Source organism: Mchenga conophoros, linkage group LG23 (genome assembly GCF_057382185.1).
Source record: "Mchenga conophoros isolate Kocher_MC1m ecotype Shallow Benthic linkage group LG23, M_conophoros_male_GT1.1, whole genome shotgun sequence".
NCBI classification, from domain to species: Eukaryota; Metazoa; Chordata; class Actinopteri; order Cichliformes; family Cichlidae; genus Mchenga; species Mchenga conophoros.
Window position 1 is genome coordinate 41,576,950 of NC_140547.1, and position 20,729 is coordinate 41,597,678.

The following is a 20,729-nucleotide window of genomic DNA, read 5'->3' on the forward strand; positions in this document are numbered from 1 at the left end:
AAACCGAACTCTCTCAGTATTCAGAATTCCTTATTATTTCTGTTTGGGATGTATTTCCTAATAGTAAATCCTCTCTCAAATACAGAACTTTGAAGCATCTGTAAATGCAGTTAATCTTCGAAACTTTCTAACATATTACTTACAACTGAATTTTGACTTATCAGTATTTACATTAGAAAAACCAGGGGTGTGTCTGGATGGGATTTCAGCTTGCTTTATTATTATTCACAGTACATTTGGAGTGTGTCATTTTGAGTTAACAGGAGTCCATAATGCGCCTGATGGAGCTGAACTTTGTGATGTTGCTCCCCATCTCTCTGAGGTTCCTGTACTCTCCTGGCCTGAGGTACAGCATCCTGCCTCTGAAGCCGGGCTGCTCGAACATCAGCCAGTGACCGTCCATCACGTTGCAGGACTGACAGTCAGACATGTGAAAACGATCCATTATGTTGTCGCAGTCGTCGCTCAGCTCGTACATCTGGCCTCCGAAGTTCTCCCTCTCGTAGATCCTCATTCGGAAGGGGCCTCGGTGCTGTGGATGAAGAAGCAGAATGACTGTGGCCTGTAAGTCTATAAAACTTATCTTTAGCTGAGAATGTAAATCTAAAACTACATCTTGGACAACATAAAGTAGCAATATTATCAAAAAAATTAAATATAAAATTAGCATAAATAGAATTTTTAAAACTATATTTTAATGTTTCCCTCCATTCATCTTCTTCCACGTTTATGAAAACTTTTGCTGCTTCATTTTATATCGCCATATCCATGGGATCTGGAGGTTTTGTTCTCTTTCATTTAGGACAGGTGATTACACCAGAGGATGGTTAAAGAAGGCTGGGAGATATGGATGACTTCTAGTGAGCGAATCCTAAATTTAAAATATTATACATGCAGAAAGATAGGACTGAACAGCTAGGCTCAATTTTTATTTCAATATATTTCACAATTAATTACAATTTTTCTCCTGCATGCAGGAGGGCAGCCTTTGTGCTCAGACAAATGTTGACCAGATGGCTGTTTCTTTTTAGCTTTTATTGTCACTGGCCTTCTACATCTACATATTTAAAAGGTCTCTGTCTTGTCCATTCTGTTGTGGCTGGGCCCCGAATGCAGCTCAATGTCATCCACCTACCGTGGGGATTATGCGACTGGATCTTATGCAGTCGCTCATGCTCATTCCCATCAGGCGCTGGTTGTCTGGGTATTCTCCTCTCCTCACCAGCATCTGATGGCCCATGAAGTTGGACTTCTCATAGACCATGAAGAGGCCACTCTCCACCCTGCAGGAGTTACACCTGCTAAGGTAGGACGTCAGCTCTGAGCAGTCACTGCTGGTTTCATAGGAGCGACCCTGGAAGTTCCGGTCTTCATAGAAAATGATCTGCAAAAGAGAAAAACAAGTGAAGTATATATAAATAAGCAACCTGTAAACAGCTATTTTGCATATTTGTTATTATGAACTTGTGAAGTTTAACTTTAAAACTTCCTACTGTTATTGGCTAAGTTTCACTTACCCTCCCCATGGTCATGGTTATCTCAGATACATCTCATCAACATCGACCCTTTTCCCTTTTTATACATTGCACAGCTTGTGCTGAAACCTTTGAGTCATCACTCTATATTGTGGCACAGCAGCACTATAGCGTGGCAGACTGCATGTCCGATTCTGCAAATAGGTATTGTGATAGAAATTTGGGATTTATGCTCCCTTCCAGCAACTTCTACTATTGCATTCATCTCTCTTCTGTAAAAATCTATGTAGTATGAACATCAGATCTGTAGATGAGACTGAATGTTGTGGTAACAATAACAGTATTAAACAAACTCTATTGAGGTATACTGTGAAATGTGAATGCTGTGCCACGTGAACCTCATGATGAGTCAGGATTGTTTCACACAAAGGTGAGGAAGGTGGTCTCGGGCTCATACTGTATATAAAAGTGGCACGGGTTGGCATCAGTTGGAAAAAAAACCAAACCGTCACCATGGGCAGGGTAATACTTCTCATTTGCTTGTATAGTGCTAAAGAAAAATCTGACAATACTGAACAATTAAGACTTGTGGAAACATCGCAAGAGGGTTAGAAATGCAAAGCAAGTCCATCCAAATATTAAATCACTACTCTGTGGCGCTGTCAGCTTACCACCTCTTTCCTGTTTATTTTTTGCAGATCATTTTTTATGAGGAGAGGAACTTCCAGGGTCGCTCCTATGAGTGCAGCAGTGACTGCTCCGACATCCACATGCACCTGAACCGCTGCAACTCCTGCAGAGTGGACAGTGGGTGCTTTGTGGTGTACGACCACCCCAACTTCATGGGTAATCAGGTCTTCTTGAGGAGAGGAGAGTACTCTGATTTCCAGCGCATGGGAGGCATGACGATGATGGATACCATTCGCTCCTGTCGCATGATCCCCATGGTAAGACATTTTGGTGGTTGTAGATGGTCTGTACCATTTCATGTGGGGATTGCACAGACACTCCAAAGTCCAAAGAGGTAGCTGCTAGGTCAGCTGGACCTGGGACAGACTGCATTTCTCATGATTCGTGTCTTTTTCCCCCGCTCCATTAGCACAGGGGACAGTTCAGGATGAGGATCTATGAAAGAGAGAACTTTGGAGGCCAGATGCACGAGCTGATGGATGACTGCGAGTCCCTCCAGGAACAATTTTATATGTCTGACTGCCAGTCCTGCAACGTGCTGGACGGCCACTGGCTGATGTTCGAACAGCCCAATTTCAGAGGGCGCATGATATACGTGAGGCCAGGAGAGTACAGGAACCTCAGAGACATGGGAGTGAGCAACATAATGAAAATCAGCTCCATCAGACGCATCATGGAAATGTGCTGATTGTCTGTCCGTTCACAAGAAACTCTGGGAGAAAAATAAAAAAAATGAAATATTTTTGAAGTATCTCTTTCGCTTCATGTGTGGAGTCAAAGATGCAAACGTCATGCTTTATATCCTTTAAGATAAACTTCTAAGTTTATCATAACCTTACAGCCTTAATCAGGAATATTTCCCATGGCATTTGTGCACATTCAACAAAATACTAAATGCCATCACAACTTTCACACCAGCTGTGTTAGAGCAGGGGTGTCGAACTCCAGGCCTCGAGGGCCGGTGTCCTGCAGGTTTTAGATCTCACCCTGGGTCAACACACCTAAATCAAATGATTAGTTCATTACCAGGTCTCTGGAGAACTTCAGGACATGTTGAGGAGGTAATTTAGTCATTTAAATCAGCTGTGATGGATCACATCTAAAACCTGCAGGACACCGGCCCTCGAGACCTGGAGTTCAACACCCCTGAGTTAGAGGTTGGATCCCTCGATTCAGCATCATCACTTAAACAGTTTCTACTTAAATACTTATGTAGCAAAGCGCCGCTGTTGCTCTGTTGTTATCTCAGTTATAGATAATTGACATGGACACAAAGATAACATACAAAAATGACCATGATGGTCTAATGTAAACGCCATTTGTAATACAGCACATCACAGCATCACCGAGCTACTTTAATGCTCCGTATTGGCTATAATCAACATATCAATCAAAATATTATTACAGCTATGAGAAAAATAAACATTCCACAGGACTCTATACAATCATTTTAAAAATGAAGTACACCCCATGATTCAGCGGCAATAACTTGAAGTAATTAATGTATGACTTTATCAGTCTCTGGCATCATTGTGGAGGAATTGTGGCCCACTCTTCTTTTTAGTGTTGCTTTAGTTCCTTTGTTTATGCATTTGGTTACGCATCGTTCTCTCAGTGTCACACCACAACATTTTCATCAGGTTAAGGTCTGAACTTTGGGTCTTGCAACACCTGCATTCTTTTCTTTTTCAGTCATTCCTTTGTACATTTAGGGGTGTGCTTCAGATCGCTGGTCCTCGTGTACTAATATGTTAAATCCTGTGCAAAAAAGAGTTTCCATGTAAAATTACTGTCAGATTTAGGACACATATGCACTGGTGACTATGAGTTTACCTGGAGATGAAGTGAAGAGAGTGGTGACTATGATGTAGGAGGGAAGGGAGAGAAACCTAAAATATTAGTGTCCAATGGTCCAATGGTTCAGAGGTCCAATGAGTAATACAGAAATGGGAAATCTTTCCAAAGTGTTTCCATAGGAGTGATGATCATTTATGAATAAATAGAAAACATTGGGTTTGGGTTGAAATAGCAGGGATGGTGATGATTGTTTCCCTGAGACAGTCAACGTGGCTCAAGTGAAAACATACAACAATGAAAAAATGAAAAACCTTTGGATTCAAAGTTAACATGAATAAAGACAAAATAATTTACAAGAAAACTAAGAAGAAAGGAGGAGGAGGGAGAGCACGTGAGCATGTGAGCTGTCAGTTGCAGAGACAAAAAAAAAAAAATCAGATTTGCCAACATCAGTCAGATAAAGCTAAGAAATACAAGGGTAAGAGATGCATCCAGTAATGATAGACGCTATTTTTAATAAAGATAAAATTAGATAAAGAATACCAGATATTTAAATTAAAAAGGTTCAGTCCTGATAAATCACTGATGATTTACACTCACACCTGTGCATATGCACTGTTAATACATGAAGGCTAATGAACTTTGACAGTTTTAGCTGTCAGACACATGAGCTCACCTTTGACTGAAATGCTTTCAATTCAGTGACTGCAAGTTGGCCAGTTCCTGTAGCTGCAAAACACCCAAATCTTGACTGTTGGTTTGAGATGTTTGTGCTGATATACTATGTTTGGTTTTTGTCACATGTGTGCATTATGGCTTAAACATTTCCACTTTGGGAGATGCTTAAGCCATACTTGTTCAGCGTTTGTCTAATTGAACTTTACATTTGACATGCTAACCGAAGCCTGTAGAGTCTGAGATGTAGCTGCTTGGCTTTTTGCAGTTTCTCTGAGCATTGCACGGTCTGACCTGGGGGTGAATTTGGGTCCACTCCTGGGAAACGGTGGCATTGTGTTAACACACACCTGAATGCTCCAGACCAGCGACCTATCAAAATCTCTGCTTTTGCATAAGTGCTCACACTTTCAGTGAACAGTCACCCTGGATTGAATAGGCAGTTAAAAGAGTGGATGGATTCTATTGTTTCAGTCTTGCCATAAAACTAAATGCAAAGTCTGTCCTGTTTATGGTGTGGAAAAAAAAGAAATTAAAAAATGCAGCGTCAAGTGAGTTGAGAACTGCACCATTTCGTCTTTCAAATATTATATATTTATCCGAAAATCAAAGCTTTTTTTCATCTTTAAACACTATTATTCAATGCTCTACAAATATAAATGTGTCCTATAATGAAAAAGATGTTTGCTTTGCCGCCATTAAATCTGCACAAGTTAAATCTCAGTAATTGCAGTGTTCACAGTTTGATGTGTAGTACAGTAGAGACTTCCATACTGATGAGCTGACTCAGTCATTCCGTACAATTGAGGCAGATTCTTTGGATGTCACATGATGCATAAAAGGCAGCGCGCCAGTGAGAAAAACAACAGAAATCAAATCGTGCGACCATGAGTGGAAAGGTAATGCAGGGTACAGATCCCTGCAGCAGCTGGTGTAGGACATTGAACTCTATATATACTGTGTCAAACTCAATAGTATTTTTATTCTGTAACTTCTGCCGTGCAGCACTGTCTGATATGACTTACTCTTACGATAATCTCAGACACTCTGAACACTTTCTCTGGAAATAGTCTCACACAAACACAATTTGTGTCTTTTTCTCTAGATCATCTTCTTCGAGGAGAGTAACTTCCAAGGCCGCTCTTTTGAGTGCGTCAGCGACTGCTCTGAGATTGCCTCTCACTTGAGCCAATGCAACTCCTGCAGGGTGGAGAGCGGGACATTCATAGTCTATAACCAGCCCGACTTCATGGGCCAGCAGTACCTCCTGACCAGGGGAGAATATCCCGAATGCACGAATACCTTTGGCTTCAACGACTGCATTCAGTCCTGCCGCATTGTCCCTGCGGTAAATATAATATAATCATTTGTAAAGACGAGGACAGTCAGCAATGTAAAGGATCAGTTTGTTGAATTCATGTGTAACCCATTAGATGAGAAGCTCAACTTCGTTGTCTGAAGCAGAGGATATGTGTTCTATATATGTCCAGCATATAGCTTCTATCACGCATTTTTATCTCTTTTTTTATCTCTCTTTCCAGAAACATAATTTATGTTTCTATAAAGCAATTTGCCACAAATGTGAATGTAGCCTACCACAGTCCTTAAAACCATAGAAAAAGTGCATAAAGTAACCAAACAGTCTAAACTTGAGCTAAAAAACTGATCGTTTTTGTTACACTTATTAGTCATGAATGAACATTTTGTATCAAAGCTGTTTTATGTATAGATCTTATATATCTAGCCTATAAGATCTGCTACCTGTTAGCATGCTACCTAGCAAGAGCTTAAGGACTTACATTTTTCAAAAGACAACTTTCCAGAACTACTATTAAGATTCCCACGTGACACAGCAGCACACACATTCTTCAACAAAAGTTATCATATAGCTTATTCCCATTTCCTTTCCAGGCCTAAAGCAATTTTTCGGTACCTCTGCATTAGCATTAGCTGGGTACATTTGTTTTCAACTGCAAAACTATGATTTCATTCCTTTAAAATATATACTTTTTATAACTTTTACAGCACAAGGGACTTTTTAATATGAGGATCTATGAAAGACCAAACTTTGAAGGCCAGATGCACGAACTGACAGATGACTGCAACTCCATCCAGGATAACTATCACATGTCGAGCATGCAGTCCTGCAAGGTGATGGAGGGCTACTGGTTGATGTTTGAACAACCAAATTATGAGGGCCGGATGTTTTTTCTGAAGCCAGGAGAGTACAGGGACTTCAAAGGAGTCGGCAGTAATGACATGAAATTCAATTCCCTCAGACGCATCACAGAATCTTAACTGTCCCATGACTTTTATTTGGCTAAAAGGTTTTGCAGATGGTTTGTTGTATTAATATTAACAAATTGTCAAAGGCAAAAAGAGAAAGCTTTGTTTTATCCTGAAACTGTGATTTGTGCATTGTTTGAATGTAGTTTCAGCTGTAATGTATAATTTACTTTTATTGTGTGGTGCACATAATAAATAGACTGGACACAGATCTGGGTAAGTTGTTTTTCAACTCAGTCCTCAATCAAAATAAATAGCTGATTTACCCAATCATATATGTATATTCACAGTTCACATATTGATGGTTCTAAATCTTTAAACCCACTTAAATAAATACATTATAATTTTCTATATTTTTTTTATTTAACACAACTTTGCTAAAAACAAGGGCAAACCAGTTTTATATTTTGAATAATCAGTAACTAACACATTTTGGCAATCTTTTTTGATATTTCCGGTAGAACAATTGCTCTCATTTGCATAATATACAACTTTACATACAATACTTACATTCCCTACTTTATTAACCATCTATCATCTATTTTTCAGTTTTCACTATACTGGATAACTGTATTAGGATTACATGAATGGTTCTTCTTAATGTCCTTAAGTTTTTGTTTGATAGAAGGGAAAGTATTTTATAAGGGTTGAATTCTGATAGACCCATTGTTCACTGACTAAGTTACACCAGTAATATTAGTATAGTAAAACAAACTGCCTGAACAAGCTAACCCCTGTATGAAAAAGATCAAGTGTTGCACTTCTGGCAAATGTGGGTTTTTACTGCAATAAAACTTTACAGAAATATGTTTTATAGACTTTACAACTTTGCAAGGTTCTGAGATATGAATAATTACAATGTCACAATAAGCCTCTTGCAGTTAAAATGCATGCTGTACACCATATATATATTTATAGATGACTATAATCATGATTAAGACTATAATCATGCTTTAAATTAGGCAATACTACTTTGACACGATGCTCCTAATCCACAGTATCGACACTGATTCATATGTAAATAAATTAGTAATGATTTAATTGTCATATGACAAGCAAAGAAATCAAATAATCCTAACAATACAGATTGAAATGTATTGATGCATTAATAATAGCACGTTATACTTGCTGTATCTCCATTGAATTAAATAATCACAGAGTGTATTAAACATCGTATCAGAAAAAGCTGATAAGAACCAAACTAAAGCACAACAGACAAGAGGTTATTTAAAACAACTTGTTTGCTGACATAAAAAAAGCGGTTGAATTGTTGGACCTATAAAAGGCTGCTGCCACTTTGCACAAGGGTGCAGCAGTGGCAGCTGAAAGCAGTACCATGTGAAAGATGTTCACTGCAGCTTTTATCACTTTTACAAATGCATCATCTTTGCTATTAGCAGTAACATTAATACATTTAATTATACGCAATGTGTAAAATGTGTACCCTAACACACGTGAATGTAATTTGGTGATATGTCTATATACCATCTTTCACCATTCCAGTGTAAATACTGTATATGTTTAGGGATTTGTTGACAATAGTTGTTGGTATTTTTAGTTTAGTTGTGGATTTTATGTGTAGGCCATTAAACAAATGCAAGGGGCAGCTTCGGCTCAGAAAAAAAAACAGCTGATTTGCACTGCAGACCTCACCAAACAAAGCACAAGAAAAAAATATGTTCTGTGTGAAAAAGCTGACCAGCCCAGTCATTGTTCTCAATCACAATGACACAGGTCATCCATGGGTTATAAAGGCAGCCTGGAGCCCACGGCTGCTGCTACAGTGTGACAAAAGTTAGCCGACACAATGGGTAAGGTAAGGATACCTTTTTAAAAAAAAAAAATCCTGTTCCTTTTGTGCTTCTGCATACCTGCATGGACTATTCATCGAAAACCAGTGATGCAGAACCACTTCACGTGTGGTATTTTTAGCAAAATGTCTTTAATTTAATCAAGCATGCATCCAATTTACCGAAAATCCCTGAATAAACTTCTTTCAGATCATTTTCTACGAGGACAGGAACTTCGATGGTCGCTCTTATGAGTGCAGCAGCGAGTGCGCTGACCTACATTCCCACTTTAGTCGCTGCAACTCCATCAGAGTGGACAGTGGTAACTGGATGGTCTATGAGAGACCCAACTACATGGGCTACCAGTACTTCCTGAGGAAGGGCGAATATCCAGACTACCAGCGCTGGATGGGATTCAACGACTGCGTGAGATCCTGCCGTATGATCCCTATGGTAAGTCTCAGTTGGGCATTTTTGTATTAAAGGTTTCACTGATCTACACTGATGATTGTAATCATCATTTCTGCAGCACCAAGGCACTCACAGACTGATGATCTACGAGCGCCCAGAACTTGGAGGACAGATGATGGAGCTGACAGATGACTGCCCCTCCCTGTATGAACGCTTCCATTTCAATGACATCTACTCCTGCAACGTAATGGATGGCTACTGGATCTTCTACGAGCATCCTCACTACAGGGGACGGCAGTACCTGATACATCCTGGTGAATACAGGAGGTTTCATGAGTGGGGAGGCATGAGTCCCAGGGTTGGATCCATCAGACGCATCATTATGTGAGAATGCCGATGTGAGATATTTCATGTGAAATATTTTAAAAAGTACTACCAATAAACCAAACAAAAGACCAGAGTGGTGTCAGCTGCTTTTTGTTTGTTTTTTTCCTGGTTGCTTAAACTTTTTAGAGTCGTCTGGAATATTTAAGGACTGATTGCTTCTCGTTACCTCTGAAGAAAGCGGCATGAAATGGTCTAAGTCAACACAAACATTTCTTGTCTAACAAACTATTGTTTTACAAGAAGTTTAAATGTTACAGCAAAAAAATGTTTAAACATCAAGGCTGTCTTCTTTTGGATAAAGACATAAACACAAGCAGTTTAAGCCCAGCATATTTATTGAGAAGAGACAAAGGAACAAGGTTCAGAAGGTTTTAATTAAAGTCGGTGATTCGCCTGAGCGAGCCGATCCTTGGACTCGCACCGCCCCAGTCACTGTATCTGCGGTATTCGCCAGGTCTCAGGTAGTAGGTCCTCCCCCTGTAGTTGGGCTGGTCGTACAGCAGCCAGTGGCCGTCTACCACATTGCACGAGTTAATGTCAGACATACGGAAGCGGTCCTGGACGTTGGGGCAATCGTCGCTCACCTCCTGCATTTGGCCGGCCATATCTGGACGCTCATACAACTTGATTTTGTAGGAGCCCCGGTGCTGCAGAACAATGTTTATTAGTCAGACACTATGGAAGAGTAAAACAGTCCATCTAAGACAATCTAATGGAAAAACATCCTTAACCAAAAAGTTCTTCTTCAGTTTATGTTTCTTTTGTGGAGCAGGGACGACCAGATGGTCCCAGCATCTGAGCCAACTGGATGTGGGGAACCAAATATGATGAAGGTTTTGGTCAAACATTAGCTGTCAAGGATTTATATTCTGAAATGTTCCCCAAAACTAAATTTATATCAATTTTATTCCAAGTTGTCTAATAATAATGACAGTTCCTTTACAAAGTTTGTGTTAGAGTTTCTACCTGTTGATCCAAGTCAGCCTTTATTTTACTTTAGCTTCTTCATTTTGTTACTTTGAGTTTTATTAATAATTTATTGAGCACATACATGTCTTCTTTCTTTGACCTTGCTTTGTACTCCAATAATTCAACATGCCCACTTCTAAATAATATTAACTCATTGCATCTTTAATACAATCTTATGCTTACCATGGGAATCATGCGACAGGAGCGAATGCAGTCATTGATTCCGATCATGCGCTGGTTGTCGGAGTACTCCCCCCTGCGCAGGAAGTACTGGTGGCCAAGATAGTGAGGTCTGTCATAAACCATGAAACAGCCGCTCTCCACCCGGATGGAGTTGCAGCGGTTGAAATAGGGGTGCAGGTCAGCACAGTCGCTCATGCACTCATGGTGCCGACCCTGGAAATTTCTGTCCTCGTAGAATATGATCTGCAAATGTATTTCACAGCATTCGCAAATTTTTAGCTCCTTTTTCATTCAAGCTCCTAGCTCAAGGTTAATGTTTTGCTTTGGTTTTTAATTCTGTATTTTCAGTAACATAATAAACTTACCTTTCCCATTGTTATTTTAGTGGGGGCCCGACTGATGCTCAATAGATGCCCTCTGTGCTGCTGTCCTTTTATATAAAGTAGCTGTGTGATGGCACAGCATAAAGTATTGTCATCCAAATAGGTTTTATAAAACAAATCTGGTTATGTATAGCGACGCACAGTGTGATGATGAGTTATTGTTGTCCACTTTTCACACGTTCATCACTATTGATCAAAACACCATAGTTTGCTAGTGCCCCACGGGTCAGTGATCACATTATGTGCAAAACAACTGCGTCCTTCTCATTCAAATAGATTCCTAACTGTACAAATGCCAGGGTCGGAGCAAGTATTTTTCCTGAATTTTGTCATTCAGGGATCCTGGACGGCTTTGAGGGGCTGAAGGCTACAGTTTTTTGTTTGTACCTCAGGCTGTTTTGGATAATCAATAATTTCTACAACGAAAAATGATTAAATCTTGTCATAAACTTGTTTAAGGGATAATTAAATCTACCTTTACCGTTTTTTTAATTGATTTTTTTTTTTATCTAGCCATAATCACAGAACTGCTGTGGCCCTGAGTGTAATGTAACAAATGTTAGAGCTAAATAGCAAATATAGATACACTAAAGCCTATACTGAAATTGTGAACATCAGTATTTGTGTTTGTATTGACATCAGCATTGCTACAGTGCCCAAGTATAGTGTTTAGCTTGGACATTATGTCATCTTTGCATATATTTCAATCATTTATGGAAACAGGCTACACTGTTGTTGAATTAATTATTCAATTTTTAGGTTTGCTGATGTTTACTGTGGGTTTTTGAATGGAGGCTTCGCAAAGTAAGCGCTGCCGTGTACACCCCCATTTAGGGCCTATGATAACGCATGCCTGTACGTGATGATAACAGAAACACTAAATCCAAATCCTAGCATTTTTATGGTATGGGTCCCACTCTGTTTCCATGAAATAGTTCGTGTTGGGGCAGCTTTAGAAAGAAAACTTCAGTAAAGCAGAAATTTACATTACTGCCTGTATTTTCTATTGACATTTGACATTTTTTTCATGTAAACCTGTTATTCATCCAGTATTATTTGTCAGTTGATATTATTAATAAAGATTACAGCATTGTATATACACATGATACACAGTATTGACAACAGTTTGTTTACATTGTTTATTTATCTATATAATGGAGGGAAATCCAAGCCAAAGCTTCAGTATGCCAATTTCACTATTGTCCATGTAAGGCCTAAAAGTGACATTATAAAGTATGAAGCAGTTAAAAAAATAATAATTATTGATTAAGAGCCTGGGAGACTGTGTAGTGTAGTTTGCTCCCTTACACTAAGCTTGAACAGGAGACCTTAAATATGATGCTGTTTGCCACTTCTGGGTCACAGAATCTATTTTAATGTGTTGTAATATGTGTATTACACATATGTGAAAGCTTACTTTCAGTTTTACAGCAGGTAAAGCAGATCTTGAAAACTGGAAAAACTCTGAAAATGACATAAAAACAGTATAATGCTACTTATGCATAGACACACAACTTTTTTTTTTTTTTTTTAAAACTTCAACCTAAGGTCACGAGACTCCATCTCTTGTTATTCTAATAAGCTGGCATTTTGTTGGCTTTGCCACTCTGCCAAGGCCTTTATCCCATTCATACACATAAAATCCCTGATTCATCAGTGCCAGACTTATTCAGCTGCAATTATCCCATACGGTGGCCACACATATAATGTCTAGAGTTTACAAATCCTTCCGAGCATTTAAAAAACTATATTCATCCCATCTGTGCTAAACTGATGTATGCAGATTTCATATTCATAATGCAAATCCTGTGTTACACACTCAATTTGAAAGATTTGCTCTAAAAGGCACAAATCCTTTGCACTGTGATCATTGCTTTAGAAATGGAAAATTAATATTAAGTCATCTACAACTTCAAAACATTTTAATTTGATATTGTACATTTCAAATCACAGACCCAATAAAGGATTTTTAAGACCAGATAATCTGAAACTTTGTCTGATATTTTTTCTTCTTGCTTCTTAAAATATAAAAAACATGTCCCACATTTGTTATGTGTAGTTGTTTATTTACACTTTAAGTACACTTTGCCTGACTGCTTGGAGCAACTGGTTGTTTTGTTTGTGGCAAACAGGGAAGTTACAGAGTGCCCTCTTGTGGACAAACTGTGCAATGTCAGCAATGATAACACAGTTGAAGGGTGTTTCCCCCCCCAACTCTTCTTTACTTTTATCATTTTCACTTATTGGCTGTTCTAAATCCTGACACAGATACATATATGCAAATAGCGATTACAAGCCAATAACATTAATCTACCGATAAATCAGTCTGGCTTTACTTGATTTTTTGACCCATTTACTTTAAATCTGCACATTTAAAACATGCTGTTATTTTAAACTGTTAAATATTCCCATTTTCCATCCTTTCAGGCACCACTTCAGAATCGCTGCCTACAAATGGAAACAACATGGCGACTACACCACAGGAAACATTTATTACCACTGAAGAACTTAAAATTATGTGAGAACAAAACAAGCTTTGGTGGTCATGTGACATTACAGAGCTATTTTTTTTTTTATTATTTCTCAGTTTTACAGTTTGCTTTAAGCTTGAAAACCTCAAGCAAAATACAGAACAAAAGCAAAGAAAATGAACAAAGACGATCAGCAACGTCATAAAACCACACAGACAATTTTAAATGTATAAAAACTAATTTGTCTATTTTAAATGACTAAGCACAAATAGCTGGAATTGAACAAATTACTATAAAATTGACTGTTAGATTTGATATAATTCATATTTAAGTTGAAGTCCAAATTTCAGTCCATGAAGGTCATGACTGGACTGTAATGACTGTAATCTTGAGGGTACAACTTATTACTGCACATGAACATCTTCAGCTTTTATTTTGATCAAGTCAAGATATGCTATGAATACTTATGTGTTTTCACACTAAAGTAAATACTTGTTACTGGGATACTTCACCACTGCTACTATTTGTGCCTAAATGTAAAAAAACAAAAAAACAACAACAAACAATACAGCGTAAGAAAAGAACCCCACTGTAACAGTAAATCTCAGTCATCTGACTGCACAACTAGATGAAAGCTTACCTTTATTGTGTTGTAAGGCTGAGGTTTATCAGCTACCCATAGGGCAAAAAGGAAGTGACTAAAATTAGATGTGTAACTCGTTTCTCTTGTAAAGCCCTCGGTGGATTTAGCCTACATTTGACATTTGGGGAGTGTGAAACATGGAGGCGTCTGGAGGCTCTATTGATTCTGGCAGATGGTGGTATTCCTTGTGGTGGATGTGGCGGCGGTGTCTTGGCTTGTGATGGACCCACGAGGGTGAAAACTTTAGATTCTGCAGAGGGAGGAAAAAAAATAAAAATAACACACTATGACTCAGTGAACACTATTACACTAACCATGACAGAGTCAGAGGAGAAGCAGTGGTACAGTCTGACACTGGGTGTGCAAGAAAATAATTTCCTCATTTAGACTCCATCTATCTAACTTGTACTCTTACTTAAGATAAGATAAGATAAGATAAGATAGAACTTTATTAATCCCTCGGGTGGGTTCCTCTGGGAAATTCGATTTCCAAAAAAGCACAGCAGCGACAGAAGTTACAGAGTTATACACACACACATATATATAAATACAGAGACAATATAAATAAAATATACGAAGGGGATAAATAGAATAAATAGGAATAAAAATAAAAATACAAGTGAATTGCACATTTCAAGTATTGAGTCTATTGCACTGTTGACTATTTACAAAAGTATTGCACAAAAGGTATTGCACAGTGAGGTGAAGAGGCACTACAGCTTAGTTGTTCCCTCCTTTGTCCTCCTGTTTCCCCTCCCTCTCCCCTCCAGAGAGGAGTTAAACAGTTTGATGGCGTGTGGGACAAAGGAGTTTTTAAGTCTGTTAGTTCTTGTCTTTGGGAGAAGCAACCTGTCACTGAACAGACTCTTCTGGTTGTTAATGGCCGTGTGCAGAGGATGCCTGGCATTGTCCATAATGTCCATCAGTTTCTTTAATGTCCTTTTCTCTGCCACTGTCACCAGAGTGTCCAGCTTCATGCCGACCACAGAGCTAGCCCCCCTGATCAGTTTCTCCAGCCTGGATGAGTCCTTCTTTGCTGTGCTGCTCCCCCAGCACACCACAGCATAGAAAAGTACTCCAGCAACCACCGACTGGTAAAACATCCTCAGGAGCTTCCTGCAGATGTTAACTTTGGCATCTTTATAACTTGGGACCATCCAAGAAACACCATACAGAGAAAGCAATCTGGTGATATATAAGAGTGCTAGCTATAAAGACACTCTTACTTATCACCTGCACCTGAGCCCTCCCCTACTCAGACACAGAGACCTATTATTATTTTCTTTACTTACTGTCATATATAATTTGCTGTAATGATGGATGTTCACATTAAACATGGCCAAAGTTTAAAATAATCATGTTAGTATACAAGTTAAACCCTCTGAACCAGATGCTAAGGCTTCAGACTGGTCTAAATACTGGTTGTGCAGGGGTTTTTTTTTTGCCTCTTGGCTCTTTATGATGTCAACGAGAGCACAGACGCTCTACCCACCTGCTGCGAGGACCTTTTATTTATGAGCTGGCTTACAGGAGGGATATCCATTTCTTACCTTTCCAAGGTCATGCTGCAGAACAGCAGGTGCCATTTCTTCTGCTCTCTGAGGATACACTGGGTAAACATGCTGCACTGTTGGCTCAAGAAACTGCAAGCGTAGAAGAAAAGGACAGAGTAAGTGCCTCCTGAACAGCATGTTTCCTCAATAGTCATGACAGAATTATAATATGGTACGTTACTTCATTTTGCACACAAGCTACAAATATAGCAGAAAGATCGAAGGCATTTTACAGTCATGTATCATGTCTTATCTAACAAAATAAAACATACTCAAGGGAATAGATACAGTTAAATAAATGTGCAACATTTTGGTCTTCCTTGATGAATCTGCACCTCCACTGTGGAGTCCTCCATGAACAACACAGGTGGCTGAACAGAAACTCCATCAGCAGGCAGGTAAACATATTGTGACTGCTGGGGGTACAAGACTGCATAGGATGGCATCTGCCACTGGAGAACAGACATCAAGAACAGGTCAAAACTGGCCAAACGCTCCTGAACTGAAGCTAAAGTCAAGCTGCATTTTGCCTACCTGGGGTGTATTCCACTGATACTGGTTTGGCATGCACTGCAGTGAGAGTAGGCAGAAAGAAAGTTTGCTGTTAAATAACTTGCTGTGCTTGTTAAATGGCACCAATGGGAGAAATGATTGGATCCCTGAAAGGCTGAGCTGACCTGGTAGTGGTGACTGGATAGTTGCTCATACACAGGCTGATAAGGATGGGGGCCCATTGGCGAAGATGGCGGCTGGAAGAAAGTCATCAATCATGCAAATATTTAAAGTTAGAAAAGAGCTTCTGATTCATCTGCGTTACTGCAACTATAACTGGAGATGCAAGTTTGGTCTTTGTGGGTATAAATTTGTCTCTTTTAGAAAAGACACCACAAACGCATGAGCTCTTATTAGACCAGCTCCCTTGGATAAACTGGTTAAAACCAAATTGGCATTTATAACAGCTGATTAGGGTGGTGGTGGTGTATGTTATTATGTTGTTAGTTTTGCATTGCTTAGTTTGTCCACTAGAGGGAGCTACACCACAAACTACTACCAGCTGAGGCAAACTGAGCATAAAATCAAGCCTTCTGCATAGTACTGAAAGTGTTAAATGGGTGTTATATGAGCACTTACAAGCCACTGGTAGGAAGGAGTATTTATGTTGGAGCAGTGGAAGTAGGCAACTCCATTATGGTAAGTGTAGGGAGAGCCTGTGGATGTGGTCAGGTAGAAGGTCCCATAGGATGTTTGCTGAGACATGGCAGGTTCAAGGCTGGCTGTAGAGGTGCTCTTTGCTGAGAAAAGAATGAAACCACAGAACCATGATCTGGTGTCTTTAGCCATCACAAGAAATGTGCCTGTAAAAGCTGGACCGACCGTAAGCCTGAAATTTAGTACTCCAGTTATCACAATTATTTTAGAACTGCTGATAACAATTAATCTACATGTTCAAACACCTGCACTACTGGACCGTCAACCTACTTTGACTTGAAGGTTGATGCTTTCGAAAAGCCGGACCAACACTGAGTTTCTTGTCTTTGAAAGTGACTCCATTAGTCTGTAACAGCACATAAACAAACGTACAGACAACAAATTCTAGTCAGATTACTTGCATGATTATATGCATGAAATATTCCAAAGCAAGACACTAAACTACTTACATTGTTGATGATTTTCAGAGCATCTTCTTGGGTTTCAAATGTAACAAACCCATATCTGTTAAAAAACAAAAGGCAGAGCGTGTTTTACTGTGACAGTAAATGTGTAAATAACGCTTAGAACTCTTAAAGTCAAAGCTGAGAAAATCAGCTGTGCATACTTTATCATTCAGTCGCACTCTGTGTATGAGAGGAAAAAGACAATGAACTCACCCCCTCGACACTCCTGAATGATCTAAGACAATCTTCACCTCTTTCACTGTGCCGTGTTGAGAAAAAATGTGCCGCAGGTCACGCTCATTGACCTTGAAACACATTAGTTTGGTTCATCATTGCAAAAGAGCTTTTAAATCATGGTCTGAATCATTTGCTCTACATTATTTCAGCAGCCCTCACCCTGTAGTCAAGTCCCCCAACAAAAATCCTGTTAGGGATCACGTTGCCAAAGGTGGTGCTGTGGTCTGTCAGGCTGTCAGCATAATCATCTGGAAGTAGCACATCACTTAGGGAGGAACTGCCCCCGCTCTGGGAAAAAAACAAACACCAAATATAATTTTGTGTGAAAAGTTTCATGTCCAGCTTTCAAGCCAAGAGCAATTATTTTATTTCTCCTACCAAAATTTCTGTATTTATGTGTACATTATTGTGCAAATGTAAAGTGGAAAATACATATCTCTGTTCACTCAGGCCCAAAGACAGCGTGTACTGGTCTTACTCTGGGCCAGTAAGAAGCTTTACACGTAATGAGTTTGGCCTGATTTTTTAATTTCTTTCCCAGAAAGTAGTCAAGATTATGAGTATTAAAACTTAAGTGCTACACTTACTGGACAGTTTATTAGGTACACCTTGCCAGTACTGGGTTGGGCCCCTTTTTGCATTCATGGCACAGATTCGACAAAGTGCTGGAAACACTCCTCAGAGGTTATGGTCCATATTGACATGACAGCATCACACACATCCATGATGTGATTCTCTCATTCCACAACATCCCAAAGATGCTCTTTTAGATTGAGATATGGTGAGTGTGGAGATCATTATAGTATTGAGTCAGGCAGGCTGTGGTGTTTAAACAATGGTCACCTGGTACTAAGGGACCTGAAGTGTCAAGAGAAAGGCATTGGGACAGTCCTCAGCCCAGGCAAAGGTTTTCCAGTTTTCTTGAGCCCCTGCACACTGCAACCTCAGCTTCCTGTTCTCAGCAGACAAGAGTGTCACCGTGTGTGGTCTTCTGCTTCTGAACCTCATCTGCTTTAAGGCTCAAAGTGGTGCTCCTTCAGAGCTGATCTTCTGTATACTTTGCTTATAACGAGTGTTTATTTGAGTTACTGTTGCCTTCTCTCGGCTCAAAGCAGTCTGCTCATTCTCCTATGTCCCCTCACCTCAAAAAGGCATTTTCACTCAGAGATTCCCCCTCACAGAATATTTTATCTTTTCCAGACCATTTTCTCTAAATCCTAAACATGGTTTTGTGGGAAAATCCCAGAAGATTAGCAGTTTCTGACACACTGAGACCAAGAGGTACAGCAACAGGATTACTTGTTCAGTGACTTTGAGTCACTTACTTGCTCTGTGATTGGCTGATTACATATGTGTCTTAAGGAATAGGTAACTAGCTTTACTTAAAGTGGCCAGAGATTATGAATCCCACTTCTATTTACACAACCTGACTCGTAAAATGAATGTAGCCATGTTCACAAGGAAATTCTGCTCTAAAACTTAACACTTAATCAAAACTAACAAAATAAATAATTAAACAGCAGGTTCTTAAACCAAAGTAGATGTACCTTCAACCTTTATACACAAGAAACAGCCTCTGGGCTGGGTAACAATTCAATTCCTTTAAAGATTCACTTCAAATGTCCAAAGAATATGGAGAAAAATTGTCAGGAAGCTACAACACAGTGAAAAATGATTAGCAATTAACTTAATCAGTATATTTCCCTATAGTTTAAAGGATTGTGTGCAAATTGAGAAAAAAAAGTTACTCAAACAACACGAACTTTTTAAAATTATCTTCAACGAGCATTAATATTTCTCAGGTAAAAATGGTTTAAATCGTGTAAACAGCATGCCCCATTAAAGTGTAGTTAACGTCTTAGCTACTTTGAACTAACCTATTTAGCTAGCATGTTGCCAAGTTATATATATTGCACAAGTTAATTCCAAGTTAATTAGCATTTTTCTTAATGTATTTTTCACGTAAACTAAGATTATAACCAACAATTTATTGGAAATAAAGTAGCTCAAAAGTATCGAAAACTAACTGTGATAAAGTTTATATCACATAACATAACCCAGCATTACTTACTTACCTTAGCTCCGTTAGCTGTTAGCTAAAATAATTGCTCGCAAAGCGGCAAGGGCAAACTTGGCAGTGCACTCACCTTTTGGCTCTCCGCTTCCATAGCCATATTATTCTGAAGCTAAAAGATAAATGCACGTTACTGCTCTGATTAACGGTGGCCTATTCACGATTTGGCTAATGGTTGTTACACAGCTTCATTGCTCCCCTCCGACCGTTAGGTTAGGTTAGCCTTCACCACTCACACGAACTATGACCTCATCAGTTGGTTTGTGTATCTCGGAAAGCAACGGGTGAATACGTAACATTTTTATTACTTACTCTAAAAGTTTTTTTTTTATTGTCTCCCATTAAACTATGTATGAAGGCGTGTTTTCACCACAGATTATTATTTTTTATTTAATTATTTATTTATTTTTATCTTAAGTCAACATTGTGGGATATTATCTAAAAAAAAAAAACCACTTAATAACTCAAAATTTCAAGGTATCAAATTTTCATGTATTTTGAAACAGTCAACACAAAAAGGTTAAGAAAAAAAAAAAAGCATTAACAGAATTCAGTGGGCTACATACTGAACTTAGAAACCCACATCCTGTTGTGCTACTATCAGTCAAATCTAGTACCAATATCGACACTGGTATCGATATTTAATGATAATGATACGCCCACCTCTAATGTACGCTCTTATTTTAACTACAATAATAAGTCATATAATTTAATTTAAAAAAAGAGACGTTAAAACAAGTTTTAATTTTTCTTTTATGTCTTAATAATTCCAGACAATATAATTTTCATAATAATAAAAGAAATCCTTTCCCGGCTTCTTTCTCACCTTTTATAGAGAAAGAATAGCCACAATGTCCTGTTTGGTTTTAGGTGGGGAAATGTGCTCATTTTAAACCTAAAATGTGCTTAACTGCTGAATCCTTTCCTGATTAAAAAATAAATAAAATAAAATAATGGGCATGGAACAATTTTGCTGTCCTACTTCAGTCCACGTTTGTTGTATTAAAAAGTACAGTACTAAAACGTGGCCACATAGAGGCGCCATTTCTC

General features: G+C 38.8%; 6 protein-coding genes across 7 annotated transcripts; 3 read left to right on the plus strand and 3 right to left on the minus strand.

The window, feature by feature from the left end:
• Nucleotides 1-256: 256 nt before the first annotated feature.
• Nucleotides 257-1,532, minus strand: LOC146547881 (gamma-crystallin M3-like). The gene is made up of 3 exons (XM_085266364.1): nt 1,518-1,532; nt 1,136-1,384; nt 257-532 (listed from the first exon to the last, which is right to left on the minus strand). Exons 1-3 carry the CDS (start codon nt 1,530-1,532, stop codon nt 257-259), a joined length of 540 nt encoding a protein of 179 aa, XP_085122490.1.
• Nucleotides 1,533-1,988: 456 nt separating this feature from the next.
• Nucleotides 1,989-2,853, plus strand: LOC146547882 (gamma-crystallin M3-like). Its single transcript, XM_085266365.1, has 3 exons — nt 1,989-1,997; nt 2,174-2,422; nt 2,575-2,853. The coding sequence occupies exons 1-3, from the start codon at nt 1,989-1,991 to the stop codon at nt 2,851-2,853; spliced, it is 537 nt and encodes a 178-aa protein (XP_085122491.1).
• Nucleotides 2,854-5,516: 2,663 nt separating this feature from the next.
• LOC146547883 (gamma-crystallin M2-like) lies at nt 5,517-7,134 on the plus strand. The gene is made up of 3 exons (XM_085266361.1): nt 5,517-5,536; nt 5,743-5,985; nt 6,663-7,134. The coding sequence occupies exons 1-3, from the start codon at nt 5,525-5,527 to the stop codon at nt 6,933-6,935; spliced, it is 528 nt and encodes a 175-aa protein (XP_085122487.1). The 5' UTR covers nt 5,517-5,524; the 3' UTR covers nt 6,936-7,134.
• Nucleotides 7,135-8,688: 1,554 nt separating this feature from the next.
• Nucleotides 8,689-9,577, plus strand: LOC146547884 (gamma-crystallin M2-like). Its single transcript, XM_085266359.1, has 3 exons — nt 8,689-8,739; nt 8,924-9,166; nt 9,243-9,577. The coding sequence occupies exons 1-3, from the start codon at nt 8,731-8,733 to the stop codon at nt 9,510-9,512; spliced, it is 522 nt and encodes a 173-aa protein (XP_085122485.1). The 5' UTR covers nt 8,689-8,730; the 3' UTR covers nt 9,513-9,577.
• A 251-nt stretch (nt 9,578-9,828) lies between these two features.
• Nucleotides 9,829-11,058, minus strand: LOC146547885 (gamma-crystallin M2-like). The gene is made up of 3 exons (XM_085266360.1): nt 11,029-11,058; nt 10,664-10,906; nt 9,829-10,158 (listed from the first exon to the last, which is right to left on the minus strand). The coding sequence occupies exons 1-3, from the start codon at nt 11,035-11,037 to the stop codon at nt 9,883-9,885; spliced, it is 528 nt and encodes a 175-aa protein (XP_085122486.1). The 5' UTR covers nt 11,038-11,058; the 3' UTR covers nt 9,829-9,882.
• Nucleotides 11,059-13,119: 2,061 nt separating this feature from the next.
• On the minus strand, nt 13,120-19,963 carry LOC146547886 (protein boule-like). 2 transcript variants are annotated; one of them, XM_085266356.1, is made up of 11 exons: nt 19,753-19,962; nt 17,765-17,893; nt 17,582-17,673; nt 17,372-17,426; nt 17,193-17,268; nt 16,845-17,005; nt 16,391-16,462; nt 16,248-16,283; nt 16,049-16,165; nt 15,711-15,803; nt 13,123-14,410 (listed from the first exon to the last, which is right to left on the minus strand). In XM_085266356.1, the coding sequence occupies exons 1-11, from the start codon at nt 19,777-19,779 to the stop codon at nt 14,264-14,266; spliced, it is 1,005 nt and encodes a 334-aa protein (XP_085122482.1). In that variant the 5' UTR covers nt 19,780-19,962; the 3' UTR covers nt 13,123-14,263. The 2 variants fall into 2 exon arrangements, with proteins under 2 accessions (XP_085122483.1, XP_085122482.1); XM_085266357.1 differs by lacking the exon at nt 16,049-16,165 and having other exon boundaries at nt 13,120-14,410; nt 19,753-19,963.
• Between the last annotated feature and the right edge of the window lie 766 nt (nt 19,964-20,729).